The 16,393-nt window shown below is 44.0% G+C and overlaps 1 protein-coding gene and 1 long non-coding RNA gene across 2 annotated transcripts in view; one reads left to right on the top strand and one right to left on the bottom strand.

Annotated features, from left to right (window-relative positions):
- LOC147317132 (uncharacterized) overlaps positions 1-16,393 on the bottom strand; it is a 70,909-nt gene that overhangs the window by 19,895 nt on the left and 34,621 nt on the right. The gene's annotated exons all lie outside the window — the stretch shown is intronic.
- On the top strand, positions 3,902-5,303 carry LOC147317134 (macrophage mannose receptor 1-like). Its single transcript, XM_086313809.1, has one exon. It carries the CDS (start codon positions 3,902-3,904, stop codon positions 4,640-4,642), a length of 741 nt encoding a protein of 246 aa, XP_086169935.1. The 3' UTR covers positions 4,643-5,303.

Raw genomic sequence — 16,393 nt, 5'->3', positions numbered from 1 at the left:
ACTCAATGACAGTAACGTATTCTGAATACTTTGGATTACTTAATATATTATCATGCTTTTTACAACAACGTGAATGTACTATTGCTGTGTGATTTATTACTATTACTGAAGGTCCGCGACTCCGAACTGTAGTAAAGGGACCTCTGACTAATACGGCGGGGTCCCTGTCGGCTCGTGGCCGAAAAATAGCTTTACTTTGTTGTGTGGGTCAACTTTTCTTGCGAGAGACAGAGAGAGGCGTTGAAAGGCTGCTCCAACGGAACTTATTGTTTTCGGAGGAAAACACGAACACGGTGTACAGTCGAGTCTTAATAGCTTACTTACAACTGGGCTCGTCAGGCACTCTTCTTGGCTGAAGTGGTTATTATTATATTTACATGCTTCCAGCTCCCGTTTTTCCTTGATGACAACTCGTACCTTTCCACTCCCCTTTTTCTCCCTCCTCGCGCTCACAGACCCATAACGTGTATGGCAGTCCATTCTCCCTGCAACACGGACTACCACTGAGTAAAAAACATTTCACACGATATTGAGCTTAATCCATCAGAGTGAAGGCGCACATATTGAAGAAGCTTTAGGAGGGGGGTTAGTCTCAGAAGGTTTACAAATGTGCATGATATGATATATCATGACATAATAAAATCTGATCACTTTGACTTACAAAAGTTGGAGGATGCGTCTTGGGAAGTAACTGAATGAAAAGCGAGCTGGGGGATACAAACAGAGAATATTTTTTTTGACAATCATTTCTAAAATATGGTCCATAGAAAAAAACTACACAGCAGTGACACCACAAGCCATGCAAGAATGAAAAAAAGTTATATTATGGTGGGGCGTGGTCTACGATGCCGTGGCATGGGAGATGGATGCACCTGGGCCCTATTTCAGGAAGCCGGTTTAGTGCAAACTCTGAGTAAGTATACCCTGAGTTAACGAAAACTCTGGGTTTTTGGTTTTACAAAGCGAGTTTAGATTCATTCTGAGTGAGTTACTATGCCGACACACTCCGTGAAGCTAACCTGCCCCCTAGCAGGTTTACTTCAACTAACCCTGACTTTCTCTGGAAACCTGACTGTAGGAAGTGTCAGACATGGCGTGCCCCTTCCTTGAAGAGCCAGTAGATGTTGAAGCCCAAATTCTCCGCAGAGCTCTCCGCCGGGAGAGAGTGATTAGAGCGCGTTCGGACATTTTATCATTTTCTGATGATTTTCTGTGTGAATGTTACCGTTTTTCAGCACAATCTATAATTTATTTGAATAACATCCTCAGGCCTAATATTGCTCATGTGACACATCGCGGACATTCTCTCAGTTCTGTACATATTATTTGTATCGCACTTCGGTTTTTTGCAAACGGGAGCTTTCTGTATAATATTGGTGACGCTGAGCACGTTTCCAAGGCTACCGTCTGTCGGGCAGTCAGGAATGTTACAGTTGCACTGAAACGTCTCGTGTACTCGTTTGTGGTGTTCCCCGGTCATAGACCCACAAGATTTATCAAAGAGGGATTCCACAAAATTGCAGGTATCAGGATGAACGAAACTTAATCCATGATGTGGTGATATTTGAACTACTACTTAAATTTTACATTTATTCTCACGGTTCCCAGGCGTGATTGGCTGTATAGATGGCACTCACATTCCAATCATTGCTCCTTCAGTAAATGAAGGAGACTATGTGAACAGGAAGTCTTTCCACAGCATTAATGTACAGGTACATAGTTCCCTGTAGCATTTCAAACTAACAAATTATTTCATTATAGTAATGGATGCTAATTTGTGTTCTCTGCACTGTGAAGATCATATGTGATGCTGCCAACATTATCACAAATGTGGAAGCCAACTGCTCAGCCTCTGTGAGTGGTGGTGGTGGAGGACCCCCACCTGTTTTTCGGGCCTCCGCTTTTTTTTTCTGTTGGCTATAACGGGTCACATTTGAGCATACAGAGTAAGCAAATATGTACTTGTAATGTGCTCAGATAATTTCAATAAGTGCTTACAGAGGGGAAATTAATGTAGCCTCTAACTGCAATTGATTTACATAGGACAAACAGACCAAGCACTATGGCTCATAATACAATTACACCTTACCTGTTTGGACTATATTTTTATATTTCATTTTTACTTGCTGCCAGGAACGTTTGGGGCCTGTTGGGTTGCACCTGCGCTCACATCACATCACGAAATAAAATGTATAAAATAAAATATAATAAAATAACGTGTTAAATGGGTGGAAATCCCTAGATCAATGTTTAAATTAACACTCACGCATTGACTCTGTCGGCTATGTTTTGCCATGCATGCTCCCTTTCTTTTGCAGCTGAGGCTGCGTTACTTTTTTTCCGCGGAATTTGGATGTTATCGGCATATGCTGCCATCAGAATTTCGGCCTCAAGCGCTGTAAAATACATTGACCGCGCCTTCTTTCCCTCCGTCTCCATGGTGACTCGCTTAATCTGTGCTTTACTAATCAGGGCTTTATGTATCCTCGTGCGCGCGCTTAACTTGGGGTTAAAGCAACTCCGCGTTGACTGAACTAATTGTTATCAGCCTTTCTGAAACCGAATATTCCGAGTTGGACAGTTCGGGGTTACTCAACCCTGAGTATCGTTTTTCACTCTGAGTTTTCTAAACCGGCTTCCTGAAATAGGGCCCTGCAATCACGCCTCGCCGGCATAACAAGTCTGCACTGAATCCTGGTTATTGCTGTTGTTGGTACGTGTGGCTGTGAGCTGCATAGCTGCAGCCAGAGTGTAAACAGCAACTGATACTGACTGTATATGTAAGCGTGTAAAAACTGCAGATAGTAAGATTAACAGCAACAGTTTGTTTTTTGTTTTTTTGGAGAAATTTCTTGTGAACAATATTGTGGCGCAGTGTGACATCAAAAACGACGCACACCTTTCACGTTCGTGACTAAATCTCTGTTTTCCTCGTCCACACGTAAGCGCAAAAACTGAGTCTTCGAAACAAAATATCCACCCTAGCAGGGGTGGACATTCAATTCAAAAGATTTGAGTGATCAAAAATGTGTGGACGAAAGGCCCAAACGCATTGAAAAGTCTGCGTTTTCAAAAGTACCTGTGGACGTAGCCTCAGGATGAAATAATACTGTTGAAAAATGCTGAAAAGCTTGAAGTTGTCATGGGGTCTGCTGTGGGTTATTTATATTATGTATAGAAAGGCAGATCTGAAATATGCAGAATACAAGAAAGAATAGAGAAAGGAGAAAAATAGGAAAATACAAGAAAAACCCAACTAATTAAATCCCTCTCAAAAAATATAAGGACCATTTTCAGTCCTCTTTTAATTTATTCTCTTGACCTGTTCATTTGTTTCCCAGAAGGTTGACATGACAATATGGAAAAATACTTTGCCTTGTTCCTGAAAACTGTGATTTGTTTGTGTAATGGGAACCAACAACACGTCAGTTTGTCTTATGCAAAAAAGATGTTTGTCTAGCTTCTCCTATTAACCTTGGATTTCTTTAAGCATATGAATGGTTTCCAAGTATTGTTAACTTTGGGTAAACTGAAAAAAAACCTAAAACAGCTATATTACCAATATGTCCTCCTTGTGACATGTGTGTGTGTAGCTGAAGGTTAAAATAAAAGATACATTCCTATTGAGTCAGTTGATGAAACAGATTAATTTTATACTTTTATTCAGGTTCTTTCAAATTTTTTGCTCAATGAAATTCAGATGATCAATAATCACAAATTTTCAACCTCCACATCTGAAGTGACTGTTTCATTCAACTTGTGTTGTACTACAGCATGGATAAAAGGGCCACCCTGACATGTAAATATGCTTTGACATGCAAAGCTCACATCTCCAGCAAATATCTTATAAAACCTCTTTGGATCCTCATTTCTCTGCTGAACCCTTTAGAGAAATTCAATAATGGATCAGATCTTCACCTGCATCCTATTCCTGATGGGATTGTTTGGAACTTTTACAAAGTACATTCACGTTAATGACAAAATGAATTGGCTTAAAGCTCAGACTTACTGTCGGCAGCACTACACAGACCTGGCCCCTGTCAGTAACGACAAGGATGCCAACAAACTTCAGCAGCGCTCCAGCAATGTCAATGGCTTTATCTGGATAGGACTCGTGAGAAATAGCTCAAACAGAATGCAATGGCTGTGGTCAGGAGGTGGAGTGGCATCCACGTGTTTCTGGAAACCAGGTGAACCTAATGACTTTAACGGGAATGAAGATGGTGGCTGTGTGTGGAATAAAATGTGGAATGATGAAAATCTACAGCATCAAAAAACCTTCTTCTGTTACGGTGCCATTGTGGTGAAGGAGAAAAAGACTTGGGAGGAAGCTCTGGAGTACTGCAGGGAGCACCATGATGACCTGGCCAGTGTGGCGTCTGAGACTGAGATGCTGCTGATCCAGAAAGAGTTGAGCAAACATAACACCACTGATCACATCTGGACTGGATTGCGCTTTCTGGCTGGGGACTGGCTGTGGGTGGATGGGCAGGAGATGGACTATGAGGCCTGGGGTGAAGAAGGAAAACCATCATGTCCACATGCTAAGATAAAGTGTGGAGCCTTACAGGTGACAGGAGGGAACAAGGCTGTTTGGGACGCTCATGACTGTGAGGAGAGACTACATTTTATTTGCTACTGAGCCTATTTACTGTGCAAAATTCATTTGCATTAATCATACATTTCTGTGATTGATAAAGTTTTGAATCAAAACAATTGTGTTATTTGTCACCTACATCTTCTTCATGTGTATTTCTTTCATTTCTATCTTGTGGGAATGGCAAAGTCAGCTTTCAATTATTTAACAAACATTGTGTTTCTTCATTTCTTGTTTCAGTGAGTAAAAAGTTTTAAAAATAAGAAAAGTTACTGAAAATAATCTCCAGATCCTGTTCATCATTCTAGCTTTTATAGCTTTTCTTGCACACAAAGAAAAACACTCATAATAGACAAGCTGTTAGGTTTTGTATTGTTGATTGTCATTTATGCTTAGAAATATCTACTTATATATGCTTAGAGTTTTATAATTAGTCTTAGATTGGTAGAGGTTTGATCCTTAATAGTCTGCAAACTTTGTGTGCACACCTACATCCTGGGAGCATGGGAAGAAGTCGTACCTTGTCTTATTGTTTTATGGTAGGATAAACGTGGCTATATCTGTTAGGCTAAGTGCCTTTTGAATGAACCTATGCATATTCATGTAACCACAATAAAAGGTGCTATGGGGAACCTGGCTGAGAGTCTGACGGAGGTCAAGTGGTGGAACGACACTTGGCTCCAGGCAGGTCTCCCTCATGCATGAGTAACACGAAGAACTTTGCCTACTTGGTGTTCAATGCTTTTGCTGTGTTTTTAAATTGTCTCATTCCAGCGGTGGGCCTGTGCTAGACAGACCCAACACAAGCAGTCTCATGTTACATTTTGAGAATGCCCCACTGTGATGGAATGGAATTATTCTGAAAGGTTTAAAAGCACATATGATGTGATCGATAAGTGTAAACTAAACTAACTAATAAATTTGCAAATTTAGTAACAAATGCATGCTCCAATCCATACACAAATACAGGCAATCTGAACAGAAGCAAAACTATTTAGAAATTTGTATATAAAAATCTGACTCAATAATCACAGTTCTATACACAAGTTCATAAATCAAATCATTTTAGCTATGCTTTCCTGTCTGGATAAATCTCTAAAGATACTGTTCACAATCTTTTCACTCACTTAAAAGCCATTAAATGCATAAATCGCCTGATATTCACAGATCACATTTTGAGACTCTTTTCACACTGAATTGTATCATAACTTTGTTTTTGTGAAATGAAAAAAATTATACATCAACTATGCACTATAAAAAACGTCTGAATTTGTCAGGTTTGTTTTATTTGTAACCAACAGCACATTTAAACAACATACAGTGGGGCAAAAAAGTATTTAGTCAGCCACCGATTGTGCAAGTTCCCCACCTAAAATGATGACAGAGGTCAGTAATTTGCACCAGAGGTACACTTCAACTGTGAGAGACAGAATGTGAAAAAAAAAATCCATGAATCCACATGGTAGGATTTGTAAAGAATTTATTCGTAAATCAGGGTGGAAAATAAGTATTTGGTCAATAACAAAAATACAACTCAATACTTTGTAACATAACCTTTGTTGGCAATAACAGAGGTCAAACGTTTACTATAGGTCTTTACCAGGTTTGCACACACAGTAGCTGGTATTTTGGCCCATTCCTCCATGCAGATCTTCTCGAGAGCAGTGATGTTTTGGGGCTGTCGCCGAGCAACACGGACTTTCAACTCCCGCCACAGATTTTCTATGGGGTTGAGGTCTGGAGACTGGCTAGGCCACTCCAGGATTTTCAAATGCTTCTTACGGAGCCACTCCTTTGTTGCCCGGGCGGTGTGTTTTGGATCATTGTCATGTTGGAAGACCCAGCCTCGTTTCATCTTCAAAGTTCTCATTGATGGAAGGAGGTTTTGGCTCGAAATCTCACGATACATGGCCCCATTCATTCTGTCCTTAACACGGATCAGTCGTCCTGTCCCCTTGGCAGAAAAACAGCCCCATAGCATGATGTTTCCACCCCCATGCTTCACAGTAGGTATGGTGTTCTTGGGATGCAACTCAGTATTCTTCTTCCTCCAAACACGACGAGCTGAGTTTATACCAAAAAGTTCTACTTTGGTTTCATCTGACCACATGACATTCTCCCAATCCTCTGCTGTATCATCCATGTGCTCTCTGGCAAACTTCAGACGGGCCTGGACATGCACTGGCTTCAGCAGCGGAACACGTCTGGCACTGCGGGATTTGATTCCCTGCCGTTGTAGTGTGTTACTGATGGTGACCTTTGTTACTTTGGTCCCAGCTCTCTGCAGGTCATTCACCAGGTCCCCCCGTGTAGTTCTGGGATCTTTGCTCACCGTTCTCATGATCATTTTGACCCCACGGGATGAGATCTTGCGTGGAGCCCCAGATCGAGGGAGATTATCAGTGGTCTTGTATGTCTTCCATTTTCTGATGATTGCTCCCACAGTTGATTTTTTCACACCAAGCTGCTTGCCTATTGTAGATTCACTCTTCCCAGTCTGGTGCAGGTCTACAATACTTTTCCTGGTGTCCTTCGAAAGCTCTTTGGTCTTGGCCATGGCGGAGTTTGGAGTCTGACTGTTTGAGGCTGTGGACAGGTGTCTTTTATACAGATGATGAGTTCAAACAGGTGCCATTCATACAGGTAACGAGTGGGGGACAGAAAAGCTTCTTACAGAAGACGTTACAGGTCTGTGAGAGCCAGAGATTTTCCTTGTTTGAGGTGACCAAATACTTATTTTCCACCCTAATTTACGAATAAATTCTTTACAAATCCTACCATGTGAATTCATGGATTTTTTTTTCACATTCTGTCTCTCACATTTGAAGTGTACCTCTGGTGCAAATTACTGACCTCTGTCATCATTTTAAGTGGGGGAACTTGCACAATCGGTGGCTGACTAAATACTTTTTTGCCCCACTGTAAGTTGTGCTTTAGAGACGGCACATTTACAGTTCAGGTTTTCAAAAAACAAAAACCCTTAGTTTCAAAAGGCAGAAAAAGCTAAAAAGGAGAAAAAAAGGTGTTTTTATTGAATTGGCTCATTATTGTAGAATCACAGTGATTTCATGGTTATTGAAATGTGTTCAGAATTTGCAAAGTTACGATGCCTCATGTTCTAAATCATGATACACTGCTCTCCCCTACATAAGCTGCCTTTATAGATTTTAAGTATCAGCATATGTATTGGTATTGGCAATACTGGCCTTATATTTACCTGGTATTGGATCGATACCAATATCTGCAGTGTCGCACACCACTAGTGTAAAACTGTGGTATTTTTTTTTCTCAAATAAAAAAAATCTGACAACAGTTCATTACTGCTCTACTAAAAAACACATTAGAATATATTGTTTACATAAGCTGCTGGTGCATGTTCAATCAATCAATCAATCTTTATTTATAAAGCACTTTTCATACAGAAAAAATGTAGCACAAAGTGCTTTACATAGTTAAAAGCAGCCCACCCCACCCTCCAACTCACTCCCCACACTCTCAATACACATATATCCCCCCACCCCCACCCACACACACATACACACACGCGCACACTTAAAGAGTAAAAATTGGGCTGGGCTCGCATGAGCCAAGTGAGGAAACATTATAACAGAGAGCCGTCTGCACCGGGAGCCGGTCACAGACCGCAGCCTCCGGGCTGGGCACACAGCAGGAGGGAGGCCAAGGAGCCCCCCAACCAGGCTGAGGGGACCCCAGAGACCCAGCAGCCACGGTCAATAACAGCCCCGGTGCAGAGAGCGCCCTCCGAGGAAACACTGGAGATATGACGCAATACGATGTATACAGGGTAAAATGATAAAATAAATAAGAACAGGATACAATATAAATATAAATATAAATAGAGTAAGAAGATTAAAAAATGAATAAGAATAAAATCAAAAAATATTAGGTAAATCCTAAATTAATAATAGAATAACAGGATAGAATAAATAAGCATAAAAAATAAATAAACGCTAAGTAAAAGCTAAATTAAAAAGGTGGGTCTTGAGCCTGTTCTTAAAAACATGTACGTTCTCTGCGGCCCTGAGCTCCTCCGGCAGGCTGTTCCACAGACGAGGACCATACCACTGAAAAGCTGCCTCTCCGTGAGTATGTGTCCTGACTTTAGGGACAATCAAAAGGCCAGTACCAGAGGACCTCAGGGTCCGCGAGGGTTCGTATGGTAAAAGCAGATCTGAGAGATAAGAAGGCCCAAGACCATTAAGACATTTAAAAACCAATAAAAGAACTTTAAAATCGATCCTGAAACACACGGGGAGCCAGTGCAGCGATTCTAAAACCGGTGTAATGTGGGCCCGCCCTCTGGTCTTCGTCAGCACACGAGCTGCCGAGTTTTGCAAGAGTTGTAAAGTTGAAATATTCTTCTTAGGAAGACCAGAGAGCAGGGCATTACAGTAATCAATGCGACTGGTAATAAAAGCATGCATCAGCATCTCCGTGTTGGCCCGAGAGAGAATAGGGCGGACTCTGGCTATATTTTTTAGATGATAAAATCCAATTTTGGTTACATGTTTAACATGTGGGATAAAACCAAGCTCAGAGTCAAAAATAACACCCAGGTTTTTCACTTGTAGCGAAGGACATAGTGAAAATGCCTCTAATTTAGACAAGAGTTTCTCTCTCTGAGCCTCAGGACCGACAATTAAAACTTCAGTCTTGTCCTGGTTAAGCTGTAAAAAGTTTTCTGCCATCCAAGATCGTATATCTAAGATACAGTTAAAAAGGGCATCCATTGGTCTGGTGTCATCAGGAGACACGGAGATGTACAGCTGCGTGTCATCAGCGTAACTGTGGAAGTTCACTCCATGCCTCCTGATGACACCGCCGAGAGGCAACGTATACAAATTAAAAAGTACAGGGCCTAGAACCGACCCTTGAGGTACACCACATGTCATTTTATGGATCTTAGAGGAGCATGTATCCATACTCACCATAAAAGATCTGTCAGAGAGATAGGAAGTGAACCAGTTGTGTACAGCACCAGAGAGGCCCACCATGTGTTTTAGTCTGTTTAAAAGAATAGCGTGGTCTACTGTATCAAAGGCTGCGCTTAGATCCAGTAGCACCAGGACTGAGAGCTTTTGGGCGTCCCAGTTACATCTAAGATCATTTAAAACCTTTAGGAGAGCCGTCTCTGTGCTGTGGTTCACCCTAAATCCAGACTGGAATATCTCCAGGATCTGTCTATCATTGAGAAAATCAGTAATCTGAGTAAAAACAAGTTTTTCTAAGACTTTACTTAAAAATGGTAAGTTGGATACAGGTCTGTAGTTATTAAAATCATTACAATCCAAATTGCTCTTCTTCAGAAGGGGCCTCACCACCGCCGTTTTAAAGGCAGCAGGGAAGACACCCAACTGAAGAGAGCAATTCATCATGTATAAAAGCTCAGCCTCAAAAAATCCATAAAGTGTTTTAAAGAGTGAAGAGGGGATTGGATCTAAAAGACATGTGGTGGGTCTCACTGTGGAGAAAACCTTCTGAAGATTCTCAGCATTAACCAGGGCAAAGCTGTCCAGTGTCTCCTCAGGTACAATCGAGCCCTCAGATGTGTTTACAATCATATCGCGATTAGATAAAATATCAGATCTGATGGCGCTGATCTTTCCCCTGAAGTGGTCTGCAAACTGCTCACAGAGTGAGTCTGTGGGGGTTCTTTTGGAGCTTTTAAAATCAGGGTTAAATAAATGATCTATGGTGGAAAAGAGGACCTTGGGATTATTTTTGAGCGGGCGATCGTGGCTCAAGAGTTGGGAGTTCGCCTTGTAATCGGAAGGTTGCCGGTTCGAGCCCCGGCTTGGACAGTCTTGGTCGTTGTGTCCTTGGGCAAGACACTTCACCCGTTGCCTACTGGTGGTGGTCAGAGGGCCCGGTGGCGCCAGTGTCCGGCAGCCTCGCCTCTGTCAGTGCGCCCCAGGGTGGCTGTGGCTACAATGTAGCTTGCCATCACCAGTGTGTGAATGGGTGGATGACAGGTTGTGTAAAGCGCTTTGGGGTCCTTAGGGACTAGAAAAGCGCTATACAAATACAGGCCATTTACCATATTTTTGTTATTACTGATTATTTTGGCGAAGTATGAATTTCTTGACTTCCTTAATGTATTATTGTACATTTTAAGTTGCTCGGAAAATATTTGATGGTTGATATTATTTTTATTTTTCCTCCATCTCCTTTCTGCTGCCCTGCAATTTCTTTTGAGTTTTTTGACTTCTTCGTTTCTCCAGGGTGATGCATGTTTTACGTTAATCTTTTTGGTGGTGAGTGGAGCAACGGAGTCAAGGCTTTTCTTCAGTTTGCTGTTAAAATAACTAAAAATCAAATCGCAGGGTGCAGGTAAAATCACAGGGGGGCATTTGACTAAAACCCTGGTGAAATTTGCAGCCACTTCAGAGGTTAGATAGCGCCTCCTCACAGTTCGCACTGAGGTCTTCCGCTGAATAAAACCGGTGATGTTAAAAAACACACAGTAGTGGTCAGAGACAGCCAAGTCAACAACAGAGGACACGCTGGTGGACAGCCCATGGGTGATGACCAGGTCCAGAGTGTGTCCTCTGTTGTGAGTCGGCTGCGTGACGTGCTGGATAAAATCCAAACAGTGAAGAATGTTTAAGAATTCTTTTGTTGCAGGGTCAGAAGGATTATCTATGTGCAGGTTAAAATCACCGGTTAAAATGATCATGTTATATTTTGAGTGTATGTTTGTTAAAAATTCTGAGAATTCCTTGATAAAAGCAGCGCTGTCTTTAGGTGGTCTATAAATTGTGACAGATAAAACTGGAGGGCTGCTGAAAACAATAGCATGGAATTCAAAAGTGGTAAAATGATCAAATAAAATTTGTTTGGTGGTGAGTGTGTTGTTGGCTAAAGATGCAGTCCCACCACCTCTCTTACCACTTCTAATAGAAAAAGAGAAATTAAAATTTGGTGGGGAGGCCTCAGTGAGAACAACTGGTGCATCCGAACCCAGCCATGTTTCAGTTAAAAATAAACAGTCAAGTTTATTATCTAAAATTAAATCATTAATAATAAAAGACTTGTTCGACAGAGAGCGTACATTTAAAAGTGCCATACTGATTGAGACTGGTGGATTATTGACAATAGAGTTGAATGGATGTTGATATTTTTGAAGAGGCCGGAGGTTATTAATGTTTTTGGAGTTACTGGATTTATGATAATTCTGTTGCTCTCTGTTTGTGATTATGACGGGTATTGTGTTGACTGTGGGAGAGAAAGGTCCTAGTCCAGAGTTTTGTGTATTACTGTTAAAAGTGGAACAAATATAGGAGCTGGGACCAGGGGAACATCAGTCAGTGGCAGACAGTGGCGATGTGCGGGAGTGCTGCACGCCAAATGCCAAATTGGCGGACAGCAAACGGCGTCCCCAGGCGTTGAGGTGGAGCCCGTCTGCCCCCAAAAGATGCCTCCTCTCCCAGAAGGCATCAAAGTTGTTAATAAAACCCACGCCGTGGGAGATACAGGCAGAGGAAAGCCAGGTGTTAAGGCTGAGCAGCCGGCTGAAACGGCCTATCCCTCTGCCACAGGTGGGGGTGGGCCCAGAGATAAAAGCACTCACCTGCAACTGACCAAGGAGGCTGAAGAGTTCGAGGAAGTCCAACTTCAGCAGCTCAGATTGCTGTTTGGGGATGTCATTGGTGCCGATGTGGATGATGAGCCGGTTAACCTGTGGGTGGGAAGCCAGAATGTTGGGAATTCTGTCCACTATGTCAACAACAGTGGCTCCCGGGAACGACAGCGTGAGCGCCCCCCTCATCCGCACGTTCCTGACGATGGAATCCCCGAGGACCAGCGTGGAGAGAGGAGGTGCCACCGAGGGCTGTTGGCCATCTGAGACGCCCGCGCCGCGACACCGGGGGTGTTCAGATGGAGATGCGCCAGCCGGACTGCGTGAGTGACTCCCAGGTAGCCGCGCCGTGGGTCCTCTTCTCCGAGGAGCCGGGGTAAAGCACAGCTCTCCGCGGTGGGTTTGCACCACAGCGTCGGGTTGCCCGCCGCGGCTCCGGGGGCGTAGTGGTGGAGATGGCGCAGACCTCAGCGACACAGCGGGATGGCGAGGGCTAGCGGTCAGAGGAGGAAAGTCCACAGGATCCAGGACATTGAATTTATTCTCCAATACTACCGTGCCGGAGGGGTAAGGGTGCGAGAGACGGATCCTCCTGCCCCCTCTGCAGCCACCACGCGTCTCAACCATGGTCCATGGCGCTGGTTGGAGTGGAGTGGAGCTGACCAGAGCCTTGGGTCTGGCCCCTAGCTGAAACCAGGAGTTCTCGTCCTTGGCAGAAGCACCAGCGACGCAAGTTGAGAGCCTGTGTTGACTGTTGGCGGGATCTTGGGACACAGCAGCTGGATGGTGCACTGTGTCGGCTAGCTCAGCGCTAGTAGCGGTGGTTTGAGCTTTGCCAAGGAGGATCGTGTCAAGTTCGCATTCAGCCCCCTGGATTTGGTATAGCGTGGATATCCTTTGTTCCAGCTCGATCACTTTTTGGCTCAGGTTGATGCAGCTTTCACAGCTGGATGTTGAGGTAAGTGGTGCCATTCCGGAATCTCGTACCGGCGACAGCGTCAAAAACAAAAACAGACACTGCCACTTTAGCTTACGTTAGCTAAAAAGCCAGGAAGGTTAATGAAACAAGGAACTTTCTGTTATGTAACCGAGCTCTTGTGTAGCCGCAGGCATTTGTTGGATGTGCTTCTACCGGAAAAACAGTTGCAGGGCAGTTACAGACTAAAGACTAACTTGTGCCTCCCTGTGGCTCATCCTCTGGCATGAATATATGCTAACTGATCTCTTGCATGTGTTTATATAGTCCAAGTGATGTTGGGTAATTGCAGCTGACACTTCACTGACCGATAAAGACTAATTTTTTTTTATCTTAATTAAAATAAATAACAATCGAAATCGAAATAATCTAGTTCATTTATGTTTATAAAGGTAGATTGATGTAATTCATAATTTCTTTATTGAACAGCTGAGTTGTGGAGTGATGAGGACCCAAATGTAGATGTATGATGAAGACAAACTGTGTGGACCAAGTTGTCCTAAAAAAGAATGTAAAAATAATGTATTGTTGAAAAAAAAAAAAAAAAAAAACGAAAAGAAAAAGGAAACACTGGTACTTCATGTAGTAGTGGGTGGCTGAACCAGCCAGTTTCTAAACATTACTGTTGATTATCATATGTGCCAGGCCGGAGGGAGGGGACCAAGAGGATCCTGCCTCTGAAATGTAAAGTGCGGTAACCACACACTTAAAGGAGAAAGAGCACCAAGGTGTACCACTTATTAAAAGTTTTAAGTGAGTGAGACTATATATTTGATCCCTTTATGTGTACCCATGACACTTTGTAGATTAGATGTCTATTCATATTAATGTACAGAATTCACCTGCTTGCTGCTACTACTGCACATTCACCCAATGTATATACTACATATATATATATATATATATATATATGGTCCTGCGCAGTCCTGGGAACAGCTAAGATACTGCGCAGGACCCTCAAGCTCCCAGGCCTCTGGTAGAGGACCCGAGCTTGAAGGATAAACCGCCCGCAGGGGCGTGCTGGGTGTTTTTATATATATATATATATATATATATATATATATATGCGATAGGAGAAGGTGCGATAGGAGAAGGATTGTTGAGTGTGAGAGGAACTGACCTGAAAAATAGGATCATGGCCAAGCTTGAAACCTGGATCCCCCGTAGCCGGTTACCAAGATTACGTGAAGTACCCTCAGAAGGTCTGCTAGATGATGTTAATGCAGCACTACGGGCAATACCTACAACCACGATCACCGACACTAACAAGCTGATCTACAATACGGCAGCAGTGATCAGTGAGATGCTTGGCTACAAGTTGAACAGCGACAAGGGGCAGTACCCTCCATGGAGAAGGAGGCTAGAGGGCAAGATCAAAGTAGCACGGAGGGAGGTTAGCCAACTAACGGAGTTGCAGAAAGGTAAGACAAATAAGGTGCCTAAGAAATACAGCAAGCTGTCCATACCTGAGGCCTTGGAAACTGCCAAGCAAAGACTCACAGCCTTGGCCAGCCGCTTGAGGAGGTACACCAGAGAGAGAGAAGGCAGGAGAATAAACCAGCTGTTCTCCACAGAACCAGCAAAGGTGTACTCTCAGTGGCAAGGGAACAATAAGAGAACAGCACCACCAAGGCTGGAGACGGAGCAATACTGGAAGAGCATATGGGAGAAGGATGCAACCCATAACGGCAATGCTCAGTGGCTAGAGGATCTAAGGGCAGACCACAGCGACCTCCCTGAACAGGGTCCAGTAACCATCACAGTGGCAGATATCCAAGAAAGGGTCTCCAGTATGAAGAGTTGGACAGCACCAGGGCCCGACATGGTTCACACCTACTGGCTGAAGAAGCTGACTGCACTCCACGAGCGTCTGGCAGCACAAATGAACCAGCTGCTAGTTAACGAGAGACACCCGGAATGGCTAACCGAAGGTCGGACGGTCCTGATCCCCAAGGACCCCAAGAAGGGACCGGTCCCCTCCAACTACCGACCAATAACCTGCCTCAGTACTACATGGAAGCTCCTGTCAGGCATCATATCGGCTAAGATGAACAGGCACATGGGTCAATACATGAGCGGGACACAGAAAGGAATTGGCAAGAATACCAGAGGCGCAAAACACCAGCTACTGGTAGACAGAACAGTCAGCCGAGACTGCAAGACCAGACTGACCAACCTGTGCACTGCCTGGATTGATTACAAGAAGGCCTATGACTCAGTGCCCCACAGCTGGATACTGGAATGCCTAGAATTGTACAAGATCAATGGGACCCTAAGAGCCTTCATCAGGAACTCAATGGGGATGTGGCGTACAACACTAGAGGCCAACTCCAAGCCCATAGCACAAGTCACCATCAAGTGCGGGATCTACCAAGGAGATGCTCTGTCCCCACTGCTGTTCTGCATAGGCCTGAACCCCCTCAGTGAGATCATTAACAAGACTGGCTACGGATACCGACTACGGAACGGAGCAGTTGTCAGCCACCTCCTGTACATGGATGACATCAAGCTGTATGCCAAGAGTGAACGAGACATCGATTCACTGATCCACACTACCAGGCTATACAGCAATGACATTGGAATGTCGTTCGGACTGGAGAAGTGTAGCCGGATGGTAACAAAGAGAGGGAAGGTAGTCAGAACTGAGGGGATTGAACTACCAGAAGGCAACATTGCAGACATAGAGGACAGTTACAAGTACCTGGGGATCCCGCAGGCGAATGGGAACCATGAAGAGGCCGCTAGAAAAGCTGCAACCACCAAGTACCTGCAGAGGGTCAGGCAAGTCCTGAGGAGTCAGCTGAATGGTAAGAACAAGATCTGGGCCATCAACACGTACGCCCTACCCGTGATCAGGTACCCTGCTGGGGTAATAGGCTGGCCAAAGGAGGAGATAGAAGCCACTGACATAAAGACAAGAAAGCTCCTTACCATGCATGGAGGGTTTCACCCCAAGTCCAGCACCCTGAGGCTGTACGCTAAGCGGAAGGAAGGGGGCCGGGGACTGGTGAGTGTCAGCACCACAGTCCAGGATGAGACAACGAACATCCAAGAATACATTGGGAAGATGGCCCCAACTGACCGAGTGCTCAGTGAATACCTCAGGCAGCAGAAACCCAAGAAAGAGGAGGGAGACGAGGAACCATCATGGAAGGACAGGCCCCTGCACGGTATGTACCACCGGCAGATAGAGGAGGTGGCTGATATCCAGAAATCCTAC

This window comes from Aulonocara sp. 'chitande type north' Nkhata Bay, linkage group LG12, assembly GCF_057382095.1.
Source record: "Aulonocara sp. 'chitande type north' Nkhata Bay isolate Kocher_YH1m ecotype deep benthic linkage group LG12, A_spYH_male_GT1.1, whole genome shotgun sequence".
NCBI lineage: Eukaryota > Metazoa > Chordata > Actinopteri > Cichliformes > Cichlidae > Aulonocara > Aulonocara sp. 'chitande type north' Nkhata Bay.
Note: the sequence above shows the minus strand (reverse complement) of the source record. Positions and strands in the feature narration are given on the sequence as shown.

Coding starts and splice junctions, on each gene's coding strand:
- LOC147317134 (XM_086313809.1), top strand. CDS start 3,902: ATGGATCAGATCTTCACCTGCATCCTATTCCTGATGGGATTGTTTGGA.